The sequence below is a fragment of the Catharus ustulatus genome, chromosome 8 (assembly GCF_009819885.2).
Source record: "Catharus ustulatus isolate bCatUst1 chromosome 8, bCatUst1.pri.v2, whole genome shotgun sequence".
Lineage (NCBI taxonomy): Eukaryota > Metazoa > Chordata > Aves > Passeriformes > Turdidae > Catharus > Catharus ustulatus.
This window is the reverse complement of record NC_046228.1, coordinates 12704890-12726884: the sequence shown is the minus strand read 5'-3', so window position 1 is coordinate 12726884 and position 21995 is coordinate 12704890. Positions and strand designations below refer to the sequence as shown.

At 42.7% G+C, this 21995-nt stretch overlaps 1 protein-coding gene across 3 annotated transcripts in view; it reads left to right on the top strand.

Annotated features, from left to right (window-relative positions):
• Positions 1-606: 606 nt before the first annotated feature.
• WBP1L (WW domain binding protein 1 like) overlaps positions 607-21995 on the top strand; it is a 58383-nt gene continuing 36994 nt past the window's right edge. Inside the window, exons 1-2 of one of the 3 annotated variants that reach the window (XM_033066666.1) lie at positions 747-823; positions 7629-7743. In XM_033066666.1, coding sequence (XP_032922557.1) covers positions 7717-7743 — 27 coding nt within the window. In that variant the 5' untranslated portion in view covers positions 747-823; positions 7629-7716. Of the gene's footprint in view, positions 824-7628; positions 7744-21995 lie in introns of all 3 variants that reach the window. The other 2 variants (XM_033066663.1, XM_033066664.1) reach the window with 2 other exon arrangements.

The window sequence follows — 21995 nt, the reverse complement described above, 5'->3', positions numbered from 1 at the left end:
TGTCTCTCCCGAGCTGTGAATCAATGCAGAGCGCTGATGTCCCCACACCTGCTGGGAGTTTGCAAGATCACTGCGTGGGGACATGCTGGGACACAGCTGCAGTGGGAGATCCTCTTCTCCATGCTGCTTACGTCTCCCAATGGTGCTGGCACCAAGGCATTGCTCCCCACTGGATGCCTTGAGTCCAGTGCCATGCCGCTGCCGCCATCGCAGCACCCTCTCCATGCCGCACTGCCCGGTGTGCCCCAGGGCCGGGCGGGCTGTGGGGTTTTGGACAATGCGGGTGCACTGGGCAGGAGGCTGAGCAGGGGTCATGCTGAGCAGGAGTGACCTGCTGAATAGAGGATGAGTGCCTGACGGCCACAGGGGAGATGTGGCTGTGGACGCCTGTGAACCCGCCTTTCGCAGGGCCCAGTTGTGCTCACAGGGTTCCATTGCGGGGTGTGTGCGGTGCGACCCCTCTCCAGCCAGTTCCGCCACTCACAATATGGCGGCCCGAGCACGACCGCAGGCTCCCACTCCGCTGTGCCACACTCAAGGTGGCCGCTCCCTGTTCGCAGACCCCGCCCCTCCCGGTTTTGCCCTAAGCGACATCGGGCTGAATCAATGGCAAGCCGAAAGCAGCGTCGGCTGCCCAATAGACGAGTGCCGAGGGCGGGTCCGGGCGCGGGGTGCCCCTGGGCTCCCGTCCCGGGCCGCAGTCGGGCCGGGGAGGCGGGAGCGGGGGGTGGGGGGGATGGCGAGGAGGCTCCGCGCCGCCATGGCCCTGCTGCTGCTCCAGGCCCTGCCCGAGGGGCTGCCCGCCGGCGCGGAGCCCGCCCAGGTACGGGGGAGCCGCTCAGGGGGGGTCTGGGGTCGCGCCGTGTCTGCTGGGGGGCTGCGCCCCTGGGAAAGGGGGCGGCTGTGAGTGTGGGGGCTGCGCCGGCCCTCGGGGCAGGGGGTCCGGCGGGACTGGCAGGGTGTGCATGAGGTGCCGGGGGGAAGAGGCTTTTGGGGGCCCGCCTAAGGTTTGGGGAGCCCCGTCACTTGCGTGGAGCTGGAGGAGATGCAGAGCCCTGGGTCTGGGAGTTCCAGTGTGCCGTGGGGATGGAGAGGTGGTGTGGGGATCCAGGCACCGGTGGCAGTGCCGCTTGCAGTGGCTTTGTGCGGCAGAGTGGCTGCAGGACGAAGAAGAAAGGTGTTTGACTGGACACCAAGGGGAAGGTGCCTCTAGTGAGGGCAGGAGGCTGGAGCTGGCAGGTGCGCAGGGGCCTGCGGGTGGAGGTGAGGTGTCTTTTGGGGGTTGTGGCAGGGAGCAAGGTGACCTGTGAGGGTACAGGGCTGAAGGAGGTTTGGAGTGAGCTGGAGGGTGGCAGTGGAGCAGCTGGCAGAAGACATGGGTCAGCAGGAAAGTGGGACTTGTGTGGTGCTGCCCAGGACAGGTGAGCTGGTCTGCCCGTGGCAGGAACAGTGGAGAAGGTTTGGTGCAAACCTGTGGGCAGCAGGAGGGAAGAAGGAGCGTGTTTCAGCTGGGATGAGGGAACCAGGCCTTGTCTTTGTAGGCTTTGACCACCCAGTTACTACTTTTGTCATGACTGGAAAGGGTTTTAATGAAGTTGGCTCGCTCTTTTTTATCTCTTCACTGTTTCCTGTCTATGCTGCAATATGTACTGTTCACATCTCCAGTGGTGGTCTTGAGTCCAGCAGTGTATGTTGAACAAGGTGTATGAACATACACCTTGATGTGTATGTTCAGTGACACTCAGCGAGGACTGCACTTGGCCAAGCAACCTGTGCACGACCTGGATCTTAATAGTTCATGGAGTCAATATATCTTTTTCACCTCGTGGAGAGCATGGATAGTATATGATGACTTCTGGTTTGATACGGTGTGTTCTGTATAAAGTACAAATTGCAGTTTGAAGTCAGAGATAGTGAGATGCTGATGACTGTAGGCCATAGGTGCCATGGGGTGCATTGTGCTTAATGTCACAGGGATGCAGGGATGTGTCCTTCTGGATGGCATCCACTAAAATACTTATCAATGTTTCTGCAGAAGGAGGAGGTGAGGCGTTTGTCTGATTACAGATGTTATGCCTCTTTTGAATTCTGTTCTTTTCAAGGTGTTGAGAGCACCAGATCTACTTTAAAAGCTGTGTAATTTCTGTCAGCAGAGCCATCCCAAATTCCCTTCAGTCATGCTGAGGCTAAGGCTTGGCTGTTGCTTCCCTAGGGAGCCAGATGCAGGATTGTGTTGAACTGTGTGTTTTCCACATTGTCTCAACTGCCCTTAATAGATGGAAGTCCTGGTGCTTGCTCCATTTCATCTGCAGGCTGAGGTAAATAAACTAAACGTAAACAAGCACATCTCAGAACCATTTTGCTCTCTGGTTGTTGTGGTACCCAGCTGTGAGCAGTGGTCAGGTGGTAGGATTATCTGTATGGTAGCTGTGAGTCTCTACAACCCTATACAGGCTAACAAAAATGTCATACCTACTCTGAAGACAGTGCAAGATGCTCCCTGCTTCACACAGTTTATACATTAGTCAAACGAATAGGAAGTAGAAAAGAAGGAAAGAGGAAAGGAGGAGAGAATAGAAGCAATTGTACCTCTGGACTGCATGTGGAATAGTGGCATTTGTGACTTATGGATATACTCTCTAGTCAGTGCACCAGAAATAAACCTAAAATAATATGTCTTGAGTGGTACAATACATGACAGTGGGGGAGAACAGCTTTGGCTGCCTACGTTTTCTTTAAGAGCACTTGGATAGGGATGCATCTTTTACTCATTTCCTTTCCTTAGTTTGTCTATATAAAACTCTCACAGCTTTTTTTAGATCTTAAATGTATACTCTGTCTATCAAAAGGGTTGTATTATCTCACTGCACAGCAGAGATTGACAGCTGCCCACTCAAAAACCAGAGTGGTAATGTACAATCTTGAGAAATTAGCCTGTAACAAAACTTCATCTGCTTTGGTGTTGCCTGAGCCTGATTTCATCAGAGCCATTGAGTTCATAGAGAAGACCTGCAGCAGGGCAGTGCTGGACTTGGAAGATCTCTGCACCAAAGGTTCCTGTGTTTCTACCTGAAATCCTGACAGCATTTGTCTCTTGTCCTCTCTAGAGTGCTGTTGCCCTTGCTGCCTCTGGTGACTACTGTGTACTTCTATGTACCTTGCAGACATTTGCTGTGTCCTGGTTGCTTCTGCTGTCAGGGAGAGCTTCTTGCTCGGGGTCTGTGCCCCCTTGCCTGGAAGAACTGTACCACAGACCCAGTGGTCTAAGGCTGGGCTGCAAGAAACATGTCCTTTAAATAATTCAGGAGGTGGAGCTGCACTGCCTAGCACTGAACAAACATTCAGGAGAACACACTGTGCTCTGCAGGAGTGTCTGATTTTTCAGGTTAAAATAAGTCCAGGCTGCCCAGGATCGTCAAAGACCTTTCTTTTAACTAAGGTGGATCACAGGGAAAATGATAAGCTATTATATTATCTTCTATCCGAGTCCAAGTTTATCTGTGTCCATGACTATTCATTGCGGTTTCACTTGTAATTGGAGCATAAAACTTTGTTAATTCGAGTGGAAGCATTTATTAGTAGATTACAGGCAGAAGTATTCCAATTATATTGTAATAAAATCAGGATAAACATCACAGGAAGAAGAAATCTAGCCATATTCATTAGCAGCTGTAGAAGTAGAGTCTTAGCACACCTCAGCTATGTGCTCCCTCTCAGTTTGAGGCAGAAGGAAATAAGAAATTAATATATTTCAAATGAACTGGATAAAATTTCTAATGAAAAACTTCAAACATTAATCATTTTCTATAGTAGTTTGTCTCCACAGGGCAGAATAAAGGTTATTTGACCGTCTCAACTATGTCTGCTTCCCATGCCTGCAGCTTAATTATCACATAGTTTTCTCCACTGTTGTTTTCTTTAAAAACAAGAGATTTAAGTGAATGTTAACTATGTGACAAGTCTGTGGAATCCATCGTTCTCTAATAAGGTGGTTTTGAGCCAAATTGGGCAGAAGCATATTCTTCTTAAAGACTGATTTCATCCCAAATTAAAGAGTTTGTTTGAAGTAGTGTGACTTGAGGCATGATTCATCATATGTGACAAAGAGGGCAGATCTTTGCTTTAAGAAGTAACTCAGTGTGACTGTCACTGTGGCTAACACCTCTGTAACACAGAGTTTCTGTCCAAGGCTGTGACCACAGCTCTGATTGCACCAATGTGGAGTTGCCTCACTTCATCCAAGGCTTTGGCTGGATTCACACCCTTTCAGAACATCACTCCAGGTAGTCTGTGAACTGAACGGCAAAGTCTCAATTCTCATGTAACAGGCTCCTCATCTGTTAGTTTAAAACAACGTTTTTGGTTGAGGTAAAGGTCATTAGTTACAACTGCACCTCTGTGTCTCCTGAAATGCATCAGGTTCCTTCAGGAGGAGAGCTGCTTGTGTAACCAGAGGATGTATTTTGCCTGCCATATCTTTGTGACTCTTGTTTTTTAGGCTTGCTAATATCTACAGTTTTGGCAGGAGGCAGCAGAGATCAGAGTACGTGGTGTACTTGCTTAGATCAGGAACCTCTAAATAACTGCAGGCTGGGTTGAGTTCTGCTTTTTCTGTGATGATTATACCACTGTGAACTCCAGTGTCTCATCTGTCTAGCAAGCTTTCCTGCTGATTAAATTTTGTTTGAGAGTTGCACTCATAATTGCACAAAATGCTGTAAGACTTTCAACTTGCATCTCTTCAGCTGGGCAGCAGATGGAAAGCCTGGTCTGAAAATGTCCAGTGAACCCTGCAGAGGAGAGCGGAAGATTTCTTCCTTGAAGTCAAGGCATCTCTGTGACTGGGACCTGTTATTGTATTCTGAGAATTTCCCTACCAAATATTCCTGCAAATATTAGCTTAAAAAAAAAAAGAAACAACACCTCTTTAAGAATGAACTTGGGCAGCTGTTGCAGAGTTGTGGTGTGCCAGAAGGGAACTTGGAAGGTTTCATCTGCCAGAGATTTTTTGCTACGGTTGGGGGTTTTTCTGTTCTCCCAGCCTGTTGGGCCAGGTCAGCCACATCTGGTTAGTGGGAGCACCCAGTACTGAGTGTCCCTGAGCACTGGCTCTGCTGTATGAGGTGCTGCTCTGCAGTGGGGACCCTTTCCAAAGTGGTGATCTGCCATCGGCCCTTTAGGGAAGTAGAGGATGGATACATTCAGTGTTTGGCCACATTTCAATAGCAGTTCTTCAGACCTGGCTAAAACACTCACTGAACCCTCACTTTGATTCCCGGAAGTGCTGCTCCTCTAAGCATCTTCAACAGCTGCTTTTCTGCTGGCAGAAATGGAAACTCAGCTCTTTTATATGTCTCTGTCAGCCTGTATTAACTTGGTGTTATGTTGATGTTCACCTTCATCTTTCTGTGGTATTAGAAAGGCACTAATGTTGATAATAGTTTGTGTTTCTTTATGATCCTCCATATGGCCATCCTCAGAGGTAATGGGCAATATATTTAGTAAATGCAAATTGCCCGCCTTTTCTTTTTGCCTTTTTTTTTTCCCTTTAAGTCACATTGGGAGGATTGGACTGACATTTGCTTGTGGCAAAAAGCTATTGTTGGGCTAATGATCCTGTGGCCTACTTCTCCATGCAGTGCTGTCACTGATGTGCCCTGTGGTTGTGGCTGTGCCTATGCCTGGTCAGGCATGTCCAGCAGTTTCAGTAATGCCGAGCTGCACGTGGCCTTTTGTTCTGTCTCCTGACATGTACCTGGTACCAGATTTGGGGATATTCCTCTGCTCTGAGCTGCCCTGCTTTAAGGGTAAGAATTTGCCCTTTCTGGTTAGCTGTATAGGAATCTTCTGAGCTTATTAATGCATATAACCAATCACTTCATGGCTCTTACACAGTCCTGTCTTGCATTTGTTTCAGCGGGTTCATGAATCCAAGACAAGCAGGCAAGCTGTGCTGTGCTGCTGTTTTTGCAGTGTGGGAGAAAAGACTCAGCATGTCAGAGATCTTAAAAGCTGTCTTTGAGGCAGGGCTGGTGACAACCCTGGAAGGGCCATTAGTCATGGCAAGGCAGAGATGCTCATTGCACATAGCAGGACAACCTGATTGTGCCAGATTTTGGTCTGTGCTTCTGAGTCAGAAGGAAAAGAGCTCAGGGTGAGGGATGATGTTATTGTTTGAGTTCACTGAGAGATGCTGACAGGGGAGTTGGATCCCTCATTCCCCCTGCTGTCCTGTGTGATTAGAAAGCCCACAGCAAAGACAAGACATTTTGAGATGCCAACACCTGGGCGCTGTGGCAGTGGAGCTCTGACAGGTGATTGTGTGGCCGGGCCTGTGAAGAGTGCACATAACAAACATGCCTGAAATAACAGCTGGCTGGAGAGGACAGGCTTGCCAAGCAGGAATTGCATGCCCCTACCTTGCCTGTTAAAAGAAGTGTGTTGGTGTGGCAGTCATAAATGAAGCTTTTTCCATGGTTTCAGCAGCAGATACTGTTTGACTGCAAAGCTCAAGGTACTGCAGAGACCTGCAGTTTATCTGTTGGACAAAAAAAAGCTTGATTCTTCTCTAATGATGAGATTATCAGTGGGATCACCAGTATTATTTTTAGATGATGGCTGTGGTCTGTGCAGTGGCTTTTGGAACTGCAGCAGAGCAGTTCACATGTAGCGGCTTGCTAGGTACAAACTGAGGTAGGTGGTGGTGGCAGACTGATGTAGCAGGACAAACCATTTAATGCTAATGCTCCCTGGCATGCTGTGCCCTGAACAACATTGCAAATAGAAGGGAGAGACTGTATTTTGTGTGGAGGCAGCTTGTGGTGTTGCTTGTTTGCAAGCCTTCTCTGCTGAGCCAGTATCCATCCACCTGGCATCACTAGAGGTTGGTCCAAACTGGCCAGAGAAAAAAATGGTGTGAGAACTGGGTTGTGTAGGAGATTCAAATGCAGTTTTCTGACAGTTCCTTCTTCCCAAGCACTTTTATACTGGCATATTATAAACCAAATCCAAACACTGACAGTGCACAGGGAGCTTATGAGGAAGTGACTGAGAGGAGATCCTCAGTGCAGATCCCGAGGGGACAGAGCTTTGGCCAGCAGCATTTTAAATGGCATCTTGCTGACAATGGGTTGTAGAGGTATAGGTGGGTATGGCAAGCAGCTACCAGGCCTGACCAGTTGCAGGTGCTAGGTTTAGGGAGTAAGAGACAAAAGGGACCTTCCCTTTTCTCTTAGAGGATCAAGACCTTGTGTTCCTGACTGCCGTCTCTAGGGCTAGCAGAGGAAAGAGTAAACCTCAAGGAAGGAAAGATTTGCTAGCAATAAAGAAGTGGATTCTCCTGTTTTTCCTCTTTAATCTTCTCCATTACTATGAGGTAGAAGTTTGTTACTTCCAATGGTGATGTGTTTTATTTCATCTCTAGTTTTGGTGTGGGTAAGGCAGTAATAAAAATTTCAGAGGCAATTCCAGCGAAGGTCCACGGGGTTTGGTTTTGTTTGGGTTTGGGGTTTTCTTGTGTTTTGGTTTGGGTTTTTTTGTTTGTTTTGTTGCTTGTGGGGATTTATTTTTGAGATCTGGGAAGGAACATGGGAAAAGCAGAAACTAACCCTCTCTTGGCTCTACTTCAGGCTGAGGGAGCTTGTCAAGATACTGACATTTGCTAAATGTCCTGGAGAGGGAGAGAGAGTGACTTGAGCAGGAAAATGGATTTTGTTAATGAAAGAAGATAATTCACAGGAGAAGGTGAGCTTTATGTAGTTATCAGTGTCCATCTCCCCATCCATTTTGAAGCTACTGACCAACTTGAATGAAATTTGATAGGAAGATGCATAACATTTCAACAGAATTCCTGAAAAGATAGGCATAGAGACATCTTAAAAAAACAAAGAGGGAATCATTAGTGAGATGCTACTCTAGTGAGCTTATTAACACTGGGCAATTTGTGAGTTGGGTTGGCGGATGTGATACATGCCCTACCTCTTACCAGAGCCTCTGTTGGTGCTCACAGTTTGTGAACCTGCTAAGTCAGTCAGCCTCGTGAAAAACACTTATGGGAGGTTAGCTCCAGTGGTTACAGAGCTACTTTTATTTTTCATTTTGTCTCCCACTAGCTGAAGAGCAAATTGAAGTTGAAAAGGTTGATAAACTGTAGAAACAGCTATGGAGAATGTGTTTTGCCAGGAATCTCACCAGCCATCCTGAGCTTTTCCTGTGTAAAAGGTGTCAAGTGTTCCTTTGGAAGCAGGGAAGACATTTGACTATTAATGACTCCTGCAGACAGTGCAAAGGCTTTTTAGTGAGCAGAATTGATTCACTCTTTTCTCTGTGTCCAGCATGTAGATGTGACCACCAGGTCAAGTACTGTACAAGACACTCTTTTTTTTTTTTTTTTTTTAACTTATTGTGGAATTAGAACTCATAATCAAGACAGTCTCAGATAATGCTTCCAGTCAAACAATGGTGTAACTGTGGCAGCCACACCAGAGGCCTGATACAGAAAGAGTGCAAAATATGCAGAAGTCATCTTCCTTGCTAAGTTCTGTATTCCTCACTCTTTATAATAAGCTTTTAATTTGTTTATACTGTCTCAGGAGTTGCTTGTTTTTTAAAAAAACCTCTTTCTCTGTTTGGGATCCTCTTTAAATCCCAGGTGGTGGATGACTGCCAACAGGAACCCACGGGAACTGCATGTCTTCTGTCTCCAGCAGAATATCAGGCCATCCTGTTGCATAAAATATCCTCTGTGACAGCCATTCTACTGGTGGTGGGCAGAAAAACTGTCCCACAGAGCTAGCAGTTGGTAAAAGCACCTTTTAGAGCTGAGCCAAGCAAGAATTGGGAGTGACTGGTGTGAAATGAAAGGGTTTAATGGGGGCTGAGATCAGAATGAGCCAGGAGGTAAGGGAAGGCCTGAAGGAGGTGGTGGGCATAGTACAGGGGTATTGTAAACACTGAACAAAACCTTTGAAGAAGGCAGAGTCTTCAAGGCCACAACACTAGGCTGACTTCATCCTGGGCTGACTTCATCACATCCTGTGTATCAATTGTAACTGTAAAATTACCAAACTTGCCTCTTTTCTTGGGGGAAGGAAAGAATTTTCTTCAGATAGGATCTGAAAGACCTTTACTCTGCTTGGAATGCATGTAACTACCTGAATGCATGTGAAAGTCATGACTCATGTCTGGGTCTCCTGTGTGATGAATTCCTCCTTTTCATAGTCGTTGCCTCATTTGTTGTTTGCAGACTGCTTTTCAAACAGTGAATGCTGAAGAGGAGGAGGGTTATGCCTGTTTTGTGTTGTCTTCAAATTACCTTGTAGTTTTGACTTCTGTCTTTTTAGAAGATGCAAACTTCACAAACAGCTTGCATTTGACTCTCCAACCTCCTGTGATCTGCAGCTTAGATAAAACAGACTCGCAGACATCTGTCATTGCTGATTGTCTCCATTTACTGACACTTAGCACTTGGACTCCAACAGAGCCTATCTTAAATCGCTGTGTCAAAAATAAGAGCTCTTATTTTCCTCTGCTTTTTTCCTAGCTGTATTGTTTTCTTTTTGTCTCATTGTTTGTCTCCTTTTTCCTACTAATCTCACCAGGAATTTTTGCATCTCACATACTTGGTTATTAATATCACTCTCATGTTTGTGGCTTATTGTTTTTACTGAGTTTCTTGCTCTTCTGCTCTCTCTATCTCTACTTTCCAGAGTCTGTGATAATACTAAACCAGTGGTTAGGCTGTCAAAACAAGAGTTGGGAGATTTTTCTCCTCAGACCTATTTTGTGCTCTTAGGCCCATCATTTGTCTGCAAAGTCCAAAGATCATCCTGCCAAAGATGAATTCAGGCGGTCTGGAGCAACTGTTTTCTGTTCTAAAACTTGTAGTCTGCTTTCTCTAGCTGGAGAAGCAGTCCTCCCTTATTTTCAGCATTATATATATATTTTTGAGAAGCATTATGCCAGGAAAACTTTAGTTTAAGAACCAGACAAATCTGTTGTTGCCTTGTTTCACCTTTGCTGGTATGAAATGTAAGAGCTTGCTGTATTCCTGGTGTGGATGAGGCACAGACTAATCTTTTTTCACAGTCTTTAACAGAGCAGATAAACTTTGGGGAACACAAAGTGTGACAGTAATGGTTTCTTGTCTGTGTTATGTTATCTAATAGTATATAACCAAAACTCTTCTTGCTGTAATCCTACTCTAAAAGATTTTAAAAGTGCAACCAAAGGATTAAATACATTCAGTATGTCTTAATAAAACAGGACAAAATCTGTGTATGCAAGCCAGTGAACAGTTTGGCTTTGGCTGGAAAATGTAGAGCTTTTCAGGGGAGGAAAGCAGCACTAGACAAGATGTTTACAGTGACCTGGCTGGGTGGTGTGGGCCCCTTGCATCTTGATCTTTTGGAACCAAACAAATGGAGGGTGTATTTGTGTGTGCGAAACTGCATACCTTGCATGAGTGTAATCTGTAGACTGCTGCTGTTGATGTAGCCTTTATCATTACACAGAAAATTATAATTTTTTCTGGAAGCCTTAAATTCTAGTGGCACTTCACAAGCTGGGACAGACTCTGAAATGAATGACCCTAGATTTTGTTTATTTGTATTCTTGATCTGAGAGCTCTTATTATCAGTGGCTCTTCTCTTGCACAGGCACTGCCTGCCAGCAGTCCTTCTGAAGGCACTTTGCTTCAGGACAGGGTGCAAGGTAAAACTTGCTTATGATTTTAACTAGTGTCTCTGATTAAAGATCTGGTCTTTAAACATACTTCTTTTATCTGGTTCAGCCTAATAGCCGGTTCATTTACAAGTCTTGCACTGCTTCTGTGTTGGTCAGCATTTTCCCTATCCTGGCAGCAGGCATCTTGCATATGCTTGAATCATGAGAGCTCTCCAGGGTGAAGTGTCTTGCTATTTACTTAACCCAAAAGATTAGTGCAAAGGTAAACAATGGGGGGAAAGTAGATTTTTTGGGTTCAGCTGTTGTTTGGTTTGGGTTTTTTTAGGGTGAATTTTTAAATATTGTTTGAAATACTTTTTAAAACCCCAATATACTCCCTTTGACGTGCAAGTAGTTTTGCAAGAACTCTGCAGTTGTGATGCTGGCTTACCACATGATATTAAGAAAGTAATTTCACATTTCTCATCTACAATGGGGACATTAAAATTGCAAATGTACTATAAACTCTATTTTTTGTATCAAAATACCAGGGGATTGTGTGATACTGGATGTATAAATACTGTGTAATTTTCTTCTTCAGCTGGATGTCTGGGTGAAAGTTTTCAGGTCTAAATTATTAATTGTTAACTAAGAAACACTTGCTTTTCTTCTGCAATGTTTTGGTCCAAAGGTTTTTAATGCCCTCAAGTACTGTGGTCAAACTTTACCTAATTGTCAAGATACAGTTTTATTGTTCTTGGCTTCTTCTGTACTTGAGTGGAGACTGTTGTTCTGTTTTTCTGGAAAGAATTACTGTAAATAATCAACATGTGAAGACACATGAGGATTGAGCTTTAATGCCCATCATGAATTGCATGTGCTCTATTTACTGCATGGAAAACAGTTCAAGTGAAAGCTTTTCCTTCTTTGCAGCTGAGTTAATTGGTTCTGTAGCAAAGTCAAAACATGAAATTTCTTGTATCTTATTTCCCCTTGGAGACAACAGCACACAGAAATGCAGATTTGGAACCAAAGCAGCAGGTTCAGTGAGCAGTGCAGCGGGAGATGCTTAAACTGGCTGAAATGCAAATGCAGAATCTGAGAAAGGAGTGCAGAACCCAAACTGGCAGTGCAGACTGTTTTTACAGCTGCATTTTGGCTTCTGGATGCGTAGTACAGGGTAGTCTCTTTTCTAGGCTTTTGAACTGCATGTCAAAATATTCAGGTGGCCATGAACCATGAGAGCCTGCCATGAATACCTTGGAAATGAAAGGGAGAAGGAACCTGAGCAGGTTGCCAGCAGATCCTGATCATTGTGGGATGCTCTTGGGCCAGGCCGACAGAGGAATGACTTCCAATTGCCCATGAGATGTCCTGGACGTCATCGGGAAAGCTTGCCTTGCTTTCTTTGGCACCAGGAATTTGACTGCCCAGCTGCTGGGAAGGCTCAGACATCTGTATTAAGTTCTTTACAGGATGAGATACCCAACCTTTCTGCAAAGAGGTCATCCGATGTGTCTAAGGAGGATATTTTATATGTGCACACTGAAATGACATCCTTAATTTTCAAAGAAGCGTGTCTTGCACTCTTGCTATTTTACATTTCACCTTTCATTTGGTAATGAAATGAGCATTCTAGTTTAACTTCCTAGTTCTTTAGTGCTAACTTGTCTACTCCCCAAGTGTCTGGGCTTTCCATGAAGCAGAAATCTTTCAGATAATCCTTTCCTTCCTCAAAGAGGCAGCAGGCTATTTCTTTGTGGGTGGTGGGTGTTCATTTTTGCATTTGTTGCTCTGGTTAAAGTGAGAGCTTGTTCAGTTTGTTCTAAACAACCCTCTTATGTAAAGGGAACACTGGGTGTCCTGCAGAAACGACCTCTTTAAAGTGCCTTGCAATGTTATGCTTCTACATGATGGTTAATAAAAGTTCATAAATCCATACTGGACTGGAGACCAAGTACAGTTCTCTGTATTGTATTCTGCAGCACACACGATTTATTCTCAGCTGATTGACCTCATGTGGACTTGTGCCTTTGTAAGTAGCAGCTAAAATCAGTGGTCTGAGCACTAATCTGCAAGTTGCAGACAGTAGGTTATTTAGTGAGAATGCTCCACAAGCCTCTTGCTGCAGCATTTTCAATCAAAAAGGTCACTTCCATGAGTTTGTGCACAGCTGAATTTAATGTTCTTTCTCAGCAAGGCAGGCCACACTGGAGAGTGCATAATTATAATAAATACAACTTTGTTCTCAGCTGAAAAATCCATCTGAAATAAATTTTTCCAGCCCTTCCAAGAAATGCTTTTAGTAAGATAAATAAAAGCAATTCTTGCCGATTTCACATTCATTCAGCAGGAATGTTGGTGGGTGTAGGGTGCCTCCACTTAAGCCACTCATCACAGTGCCTTCTGGGCTCAGTCATATTCAATAGCTGGCTAAGGATAGCACTTGCAAATTGGGTTTCTCGCAAACCAATTAAACCCAAGTTCATTATTTCTTACTTGGTTTGAATCCTGGTTATTATTTTGAGTAAAATTGTTCTTAGCAACAAGTACAGAGAGTTCAGTTACGCTCTCAACTCAGACAAACTTTAAACAATGCTTTGATAGGTGCATCTGGTTTTTGGGATGTGCATGTATTTATACAAGCTTTTGTGGCTTATTTTCTGGTTGGCACTTCTGTGTAGTCAAAGAAGATTTGTTTTCTTCTGTGTTCCGTTTCGCAACAGTGGAAATACTGAAAACGTCTCAGCCTAAATATGGAAGGAAAACTAGGAGTTGTTCTTTTCCTCCAAAACGTCTAAGAAAGTACTTTAAAAAATCCCCTCTTTGCTTTCATCTTTCAAGAGACTAAGCAGAGTGTGAGATGTCCTATCTTCTCTTTCTTTTATTTTTTTATCAATGTATAGCAAAGAGGCTCTGCTAGTTGATTGGGATACTGTAGTGGTGGAAGCTGAATTTTCACACAGTTCTCCTGGGTTCATGTGCAGGTCTTGTTACCTTTGACGTTTCAGAGGGACTCTGAAGAATGGTCCTTAAATGTCTTTTTGCTTTCCCTGCAGAGACTCTAGATAAGCAGTTTCCAAACTCCTCTACTCAAAGCTACCACAACTTTTGGTTTAGGAGCTACTTGGTTTCCAATTGTTCCTAGTATTGTACAGCTGGTTGTTGCTGCAAGGTCACTCTCCTGCAGGACTCCACTGGGATCTGTGAGCTGCAAGGGAAAAAAGACTCACATGGCAGTGTCAGTCGTAAATGGAAGGTAACACAGTCATTCTGCTCTTGTCCTGAATTTGGACAGCCCTGTGCTGTACTGCTTGGGATGAAGAACTAGCTGCATGTAAGCTGTGGTACCTGGGTATCTGTCTTGTCCTGTTTTCACTTTGGAGAGAGGGAAGAGTGGAGGCCTTTCTAAAGGAAAGAAGAGCCTGATATCTAAGAAAGAGGAAACTGTTGACTGCGAAGGGAAAAAGAAGAGGGAGGTGACTGAAATCTGAGTACTCTGACTTCATTAAATGCAAGTGATAGTCCTGGACCTGAGGATGTGGGGTGGAAACTCGAATTTACTTTCATTCACCTTCTGTGTGCTAAATTAGATAGTCATCTCTCAATGACTTGGTATCTCTTCAAGCCCCAGTGGGTTTCCATTGACACCAGAGAATGATCAAAGGGGAAATATGCTCTCTTGCTAGACTGGACTTGTGCCTTATGGTCACATTCGTTCAATATTGATTTGGAGCAGTTTTAATCAGCGCTTAGATCATGATAGTCTGCTTTTTTTTCTCAATGTATCATTTTTATCTCCTTACTTGTCTACTTTATTACACTGTCTTTCTTCTCCTGATGCAAGTCTTTGTGTTCTCTATTTTATCTGTTGAAGCCATCAGGACTTTAATACTTGGTACTTGCTAATGAAGCTTGCTTGTCAGTGAGAAGGCATGGGAAGCTCACTTAAACTAGGATCTTTCCAGGCACCCTGACCCTATGTGCAGACATGGTTTACTTTTAGAAAGATTGTCTTAAGTTAGAAAATCAGCTCTTGTTCAAAAATGAAAACACACATTGATCAAAACCTGAATTTCCTGTGGGTTGTGTAAACATGTAATTTGGGTTGGATCTGGACATTGGAAAATATGTGACACTGTTGTCCAGGAAGCTCCAGTGCAAGAAACTTGGGGAACTTCAGAAAGTCACATTAACTGTCTCCTTGGGGAAGTGCCTCAGAAATCCTGACCTCTGTGTTTCTGCCATGTGTATGACGCTAGTAGAGATGATCACTTGAGCAGTTGCAACATTCTTGTATATATGAGTTTGAATGGCATTATGAACTGTGGAAAGAATAATGCTCTGCTTCCCAAATCGCCCCACAGACTCTCCTTGCCCCTGCGCATGAGCTTTATTATCAAAGCAAAGTCTGCTTCCCTCAGTGCCATGTTTCCTATGGTCAAATCACAGAAATCTTTTGCTAGGGGTCCATGCACTTGAATTTCTAGGGGTGGTGGCTGTGGTGCTCTCTAACACCTCTGCTGTTTGCCAAGCCACCATCCAGTGTGTAAGGTTTTGGGCTGACACAGATATCCTGTTCCTATCCTCATCCGCTAAAGGTTTCCTGTGCAAGATGTTAGTTTTACTTTCTTCTTTATCAGCCCTGACAAAAGTTGTTATTTGAATGTTGCTCAATATTTTCAACATTATTTTGGGATGACTGCTAATTCCTTCAATGCCTTGTTTTGTTTTAGAATTTCTAATCCCGTTTTCTGACTAAATTCAGTTGCGTGGTTTCCCCAGCAAGGATTAGGGTTTACTGCCATAGGTACGTCATCCTGCCTTTGAAGCTGCTTGCTCATGCTTTCCTTGGTAAGCTCTGGCAGATGTGCTTGGGAGCAACAGAAATGGTATCTTTTTGAAGCTGTAGAAGGGTTAATCAGAAGCATGTTTATGCTCACCCTTACAGGCTTTTACTGTGATCTTTTTGAATGCTTTTGCAAGATTCATCACCTGCCTTTGTAATTTATATTACATTTTTCTTTCCTTTCTTGAAGCTATTTTAATGCTATGTGTGATATTGTAAAAATAATCTATGATAAATACCTTTTCTTGGCAAGTCCTTAATTGCACGCCTCTTGGATGCCAACTGGAGAACTTGACTGTCTTCATGTGGATGGCCTAACAGTTTTGTCTGGTATTTTTGGGGTGGCTGAAGGAGTGTAGAGCAGCTGAACACATCTGTAGTTCCAAACCAAACCCAAGCAAAGGACTTTGATCCCCCAGCAGGCACATCACTGTTTGTACAGATGCTTCTTCTCAAGAGCCTTTTTGTAGGATTGGTCATACTTGTGGCTGAGTTTGTATACGTGGTGGGGAGAGGGGCTGATGGCTGTTCATGGGAGTATTATTTTTCATCAGGGAGATTAAAGATATTGCTATTGATGGGGAGATGGCTTTGCAGGTTCTCCAGTGAAATGGAGCACCTGCACATATGCAGTACTTTTTGAAAAATGTTAAACAGCATTTGCTCTCTCCTGGGAATTGTTAATTGTGCTTTTGGCTCTATCTGCCTTGCTGGCACATGTACCATTGTGAAATTTTTACAACCAAATAAAATATCAGAGAACACTTCTCTTCAAGAGGAAGTTGGTAGCTGCCTTCAGTTGATGCCTCTTTGAAACCAGGTGAGAAGCATGTTTTTGCCTCTCTGGGACCTGCACTTACCTGCACTGCCATAGCACCAGGATATTGATGCAAGGCTCCTGGATTGCAAATAGCCTGGATAGTTCTGGTAGGGTAGATGTTATGATGTCGGGTTCTGCAGATGTACAGATTTACATGATGCAGCTGAACAGAATGTGAAAACCTTAGTTCCTAGTAAGTTGTCTCAAAGTGGATTTATTTGTGCATTTTCATACAAAATATGTCTTTGTTTTTAGTAAATTTCTACAGCCATGACAGAGACTATTGGGACTTGCTGTCTTTACTCCTGTCTAGTAGTGAGTGCAGAGTTTTGCAAGTACTGGCTTTTGGTACAAGTTCATGTGTTGTGTGATTGTAATACCAGGGTCTTCTAGAAACCCATAGGAATCAATGACTGTTATTTGTATTTTCTTGCATGTAAAAAGTTCTACAAATATAGACTCTTAATTCTGAAGATTTCATTTCTTCCCAAGGAAGTATCATCTCCTGGGATGTATTTGCTGATGCAAATCTCTGTGATCACAGTTGAAGAACTACTGAGTGTCACATCATTAGGTCACCAGTTCAAATCTAGCCCATAGAGGTAATGGGGATTTTTATACCCCTAATGCCTTTCATCAAGATTTATGTTTACTTGCTTAAACTAAAATTGGAGCATCTGCTATTCAAAACTATGGTTCAAATGGAAAATAAACAGTATAAGCAGTTCTTTCTATAGCAGAAAATCCTGTTTGACTTGTGAATCTGTATGTGTTTGACAGCACATGTGGAGGTTTAGAAGGAATGAAGGTTGCAGAGAAATAGATGCATTTAGTCAAGTCTAGTATTTTTTGGTATGCTTTTCTATGACTTTTTAATTGCAAGAGCTTTTGAATAAAATATAGGAGGATACAGACTTTGAAGGCAAAGAGATTTTGAAATTGAAAATGCAATGGGAGAGTATTTTGAATGGCAACTGAAACACTTTTGAAAGAAGTATTTCTGAAATTCTTCCAGGCAGCTGCTCTTCTAAAGAATGATGGTTGGTGGATTGGTTGGCTGGGTTTTTTTTCTTTTTTTAATTTCTTTCTCTATTGTTTGTTGCTTCTCGCATTCATGTCAGAATCCTTGTACAAAGCTGCAGTGCTAAATCTGACCTCTAAATTCAGGTTTCTGGTCAAGAAGTGTGGACTTCAGTGCAGAGTAACATCTGGTACTTGTGATAACCCACTGGACTGTACCTTGCCCAGACTGCAGAGAACTTCAAGGGTTCAGTTCAGCCACACAGGCCTTTGCAGCTTCATGGTTCCTCTTTGTCAGGTTGTTACTCTGAAGTTGGGAAATCCTTGCAGTTTCTTTGAGATGTGTTGGGATATGGAAAGCCTTGCTAATCCCTGCTGTCAGGGGCTGACCTCTCGTGTGCTGGGATCTGCCTGCAACCGCCTCCTTCTTCCAACCTTTTCCTGAATGTTTCCTGAGCGCTCTGTGGCTTGTTTCAGGGACCAACTTGGCAACATTATCAGGAATCAATAGCTGGAGTCCTTCAGGAAAGAAGTTGAAGATGCTGAAGTATGAATTATGGTGTCCTGGTTATTAGAATCTGTTAGCAGAGACATCAAGATGTGAAGAAGAGACATGTGAAAGCTGGTACAAGTGTTCTTTTCTTTGTGCTCCTGAGTTGAGAAATTAGGATTTGAGCTGACTTCCCCACCCCAAAGGCTGTTATGCATAGCTTCCCATGCATCTCATGCCATGGGAGATCACTGGTAACTTTTATCAGTATTTTGAAGTACAGAGGGTTGTGAGATGTGGAGACAGAAAAGTTAGATATTTAATGGCATGGAAAAAAAGTTACTGTAGAACTTGAGTCATCACTGTGGCACTTTGTTATGAGGGTTCCAGTCCTGTGAGTCTGGAACATATGTTTTCATGTATGGTTACTCTGTAAAGAGTCTTCTGTCACCTGAAGGTCAAAGTTCTTGGCACGTTCATTTTCAATCCTCATACCACTTATTCCTACCATATTGCTGGTTATATCAGAGGCTGCTGATAATGTATTTATGGCTTCCTACTTTGAATATTCAGTTACAATCAAGTATGTCAGAGGCATTGAGTACATGTTTCTGCATCTCTTTTGAAGCTGATTTTATAAAGGCAGTATTGGAGTTCTGCGTTAGCAAAGGAATACCAACCACTAAACTATTTCTGCCAGTATTTTAAATCTGATTACTTTTTGGCTTGTAACTGATATCAGCCAGAAATGATGCATGGCTAGGAATTTTTCTAAATTATCATCCATCTTTTCGCTGGAGACCAAAAGAGGAAAGTTACTGAAGTGGAAAGAAAACTTTTTTTTTAAAGCTGAGTCATTAAAAGATTGGCAAGTTGCAAGGGAAAATTTAAATCTGGTGTTTGCTTACTATAGTTAACAATGAAATCCTCCTTTACAGAAAATTACTAGAGTAAATTATGCTTTCAGTCTCCTTGATACTGTGGAAGGATAAAAGAAAAGAGAGTTTTCTTGTTTTTCAAATTTATTTTTAATATAGATACTTGGTATAGGACATGGGTAAGTAAAAGGAAGATGCTCCTTTTTTACTGACAGTTCTCCAAAGATTGACCATAAAAATATGGTCATCATCAGCAATTACTAATTTTCATAAACAATATGATTTTGTATTTGTTTTCCCTTATTACATGCAAATACCTAAATCACAGAACGTCCTCTTCTGCAACCTGTGAGCCTTTAAGAGTTCTGGCTGTTTTCAAATGCATATACAAATAATAATGAACTAGTATAAAAAATGAAGTACATCAAATCTTCTGTGTAATGTAAAGTAATAGATGTTCTCTATAAACATTAATGACTTACTCTGTTTCTGATACAGTAAATTCTGTTCTTATTCTGCTAATAGAAAAGGAAATAATAGAAACCAGTGACTTTGCCAGACATGAAGCCCAGTACAGTTTGAGAATGGATGACTAGTTATTTGGAATCCCAGTTATGTTTATTATAGAGGCTATAATTTGTCTTGCACAAGAAAACCTGTCTAATGTTAAAAAAAACCTTTTATCTGTCTTTTTGAAAATAGATTAAATAGATTTCAGAAGAACATATTTGCCAATGGGAAGTAACAAACTTAGGAGGAGTGCAGGCATCAAAGACAGAACCTCTTTCTCCTTGATTTCAGGCTGTAAGTACCACAGAACACCTTTAATAAGGGTGGAGCAGGCTTTTCCGTCCCCTTTGTGTGTGCAGTTTCTTCATGTAAGTCTTGGTGCCAGGCTTTCATGACACACACTGGGGGCCACATGGAGTGAAGCTGCAGGTTGTCACCAACCCACAACCACAGCTCTTGCACTCCTGGTGACAGAGGAGTGTTTAGATATTAGTAGCATTTGATGTAGGTCAAATCAAACATGAGAATTTCAAGGTGTCCCTGTGCAGATTTTTGTCATGCTGCCAGATGTGCTTTACTGAACTGTTGCATGTAACGAGCAACTTTTTGTGATTGCATTGATCAAGATAGTACCTTGGGTGTGTTCCTCATCCAAGGGGAAAAGTGAGGTCAGTGGGAATGAATGTTGCGCTGCAGCTTAGACTGGAAAAGAGATACTTTGGTGTCCTGGGAAGGATCAGTCTCAGACTTCTGCTAAGGGGCATTCAGTCTAACATGGCATCTTAATGTTCTGTGGAGGTGGCTTTCCTGCATTCCTTGTTGGGCTGCCCTACTTGTTCAAGTGATAACCAGCTCTGTACTTTGTCCTCTGCTTTTTCCTCTGGCAGGGAGTCCTTTTTGTTGTCCTGGTACATGTGCTCCAGCCTTGCCTGCCGTCTCCTTTTGGCTCAGAATTAGCTGCTGTGTTGTTCACGGGTCCCACCCTTCAGAAAACTGGAAGCCTGGTTTTAAGTCACCTGCACAAGCTTTTTGGATGTCATGCACAGCATAGAGAGCCATTTGGATGTTGGTCTTTAAGATATTTGGATATTGTGGCAGGAATGAGGGCAACCAGAAAAGTAGAAGGCAGGAAAATCCTTCTATTAGCTACGTCTGCCAGTAGCCCTAGAGGGAATAAAATTGAGATGTTCTCTTAAGTCCTCCACCTTTCAGGTTTGATCTGCTTATTTGTTCAATGAGTGATCAGTATTATGTCTCAGATCGTGTGCAGAAGTGGGATGGTTACACGTAGGGCTCTCAACTCAGAGAAGCTGATGTTGGCATGTTCATATTCTATACTGACAGTGACATTGCTAGTAATTTAATAGCAAAACATAAAATCTTTTTTTCTCTTACTCTTCTCCATAGTTTAACTCTCCTTAGGAAGTTTATCTCTGATCAAAGGATATTAACAAAATCTTCTTCGTTTTACGAACTTGGCTTAAAAATTGTCTACTTCAAACTTGGCAAACATTGCCTTAGTATGCAAACAGTGGGGATGGGACAGGGAAAATCACTTGGCTGTTGAAAAGCTACATATGGGAAAGTCACATGGAGGTTTCAGTGTTTTATTTATAATTCTGCAAAGGCCTCTTCTTATTTGAAAAATAGGAGAGACCAAGTAGTGGCATCTGGAAAGCAAACAGCTAGATTCTTCCATGAGTATTTTTAATGCAAACATTAACTTCACAGATTGTGACACTCTTTTCTCCTTAAATAGTTGGTTTTAGCCTTCAAGATGTATAACTGATAAAGTAACATTGTGAAGAAAACTGTAACTCCTCCAGCATCTGTTTTTTAAAAATTCTAGTTGTGGAGCTACAGGAGATGCTTTGTTTTCATTTAGCAAATACACACTGAATTTCCAGGAAGGTAACTTGATTTGCAATAAGGATACCCAGTGAGAACCAAATGCTTTTCATGTTTGTCTTTTATTGAAGGATTAGAGTATATATTTTAAAATCTCTTTTTCAGAAGAACACTAGTTTAAGCATTACCATTAAGTAATACTTAAGTAAGAATCTTTTGCATTTTCAGATTTGGCTGTACATGTGAAGAGACATTTCCAAACACAAGTCCTTGGAAGGATTTTACTAGTTAATAATGCAACCATGAGTTTTATGTCAGCTTGATTTTAAGGAGTGTTTTGCTGATACCAGTATAAGATAACTGTATTATGTGAAACTGCTTGAACAGAGCTAAAGGAGCAATAAAAATGATCTGCCCAAGAGGCTTTAGCATTCTCCCTCTGCTCAGATTGCTGAACATGACTAAGTCTTTGCAGAATGACATCTAAGGTTACACTTGGAGTCATTAGGTTATAAACAGTCCATAAAATGTTTTACATACTTCATGTTAATATTCCTCTGAAGATCAAGATTCCCTGGGGAGAAATGAGAATATGCACCAAAAACATTCTCAGTCTTGAGGTTTATCCACAACTTCCTATATCACTAAATATCAACTGTCTCATGAAGACACTTGCAGAACAAATTTTGATGCTGCTCTGAGTGTTTATATATGGGGGAATCTACTGGGTAGTGCCCTTTCATGTTTTTGCTGACTGACTGAGTTGCAAATTACATTTAAAGATCTTTCTGATTCAAATTTGGTAGATTTATATGAACCTTCATGTTTAAGAATGTTTTTTAGCCCCAGACTGTGTTGGGAAAAATGCATGGTAAAAGTGTTCAGATCTTGGCAGAATGTCTGAATTTGTGCTATTGA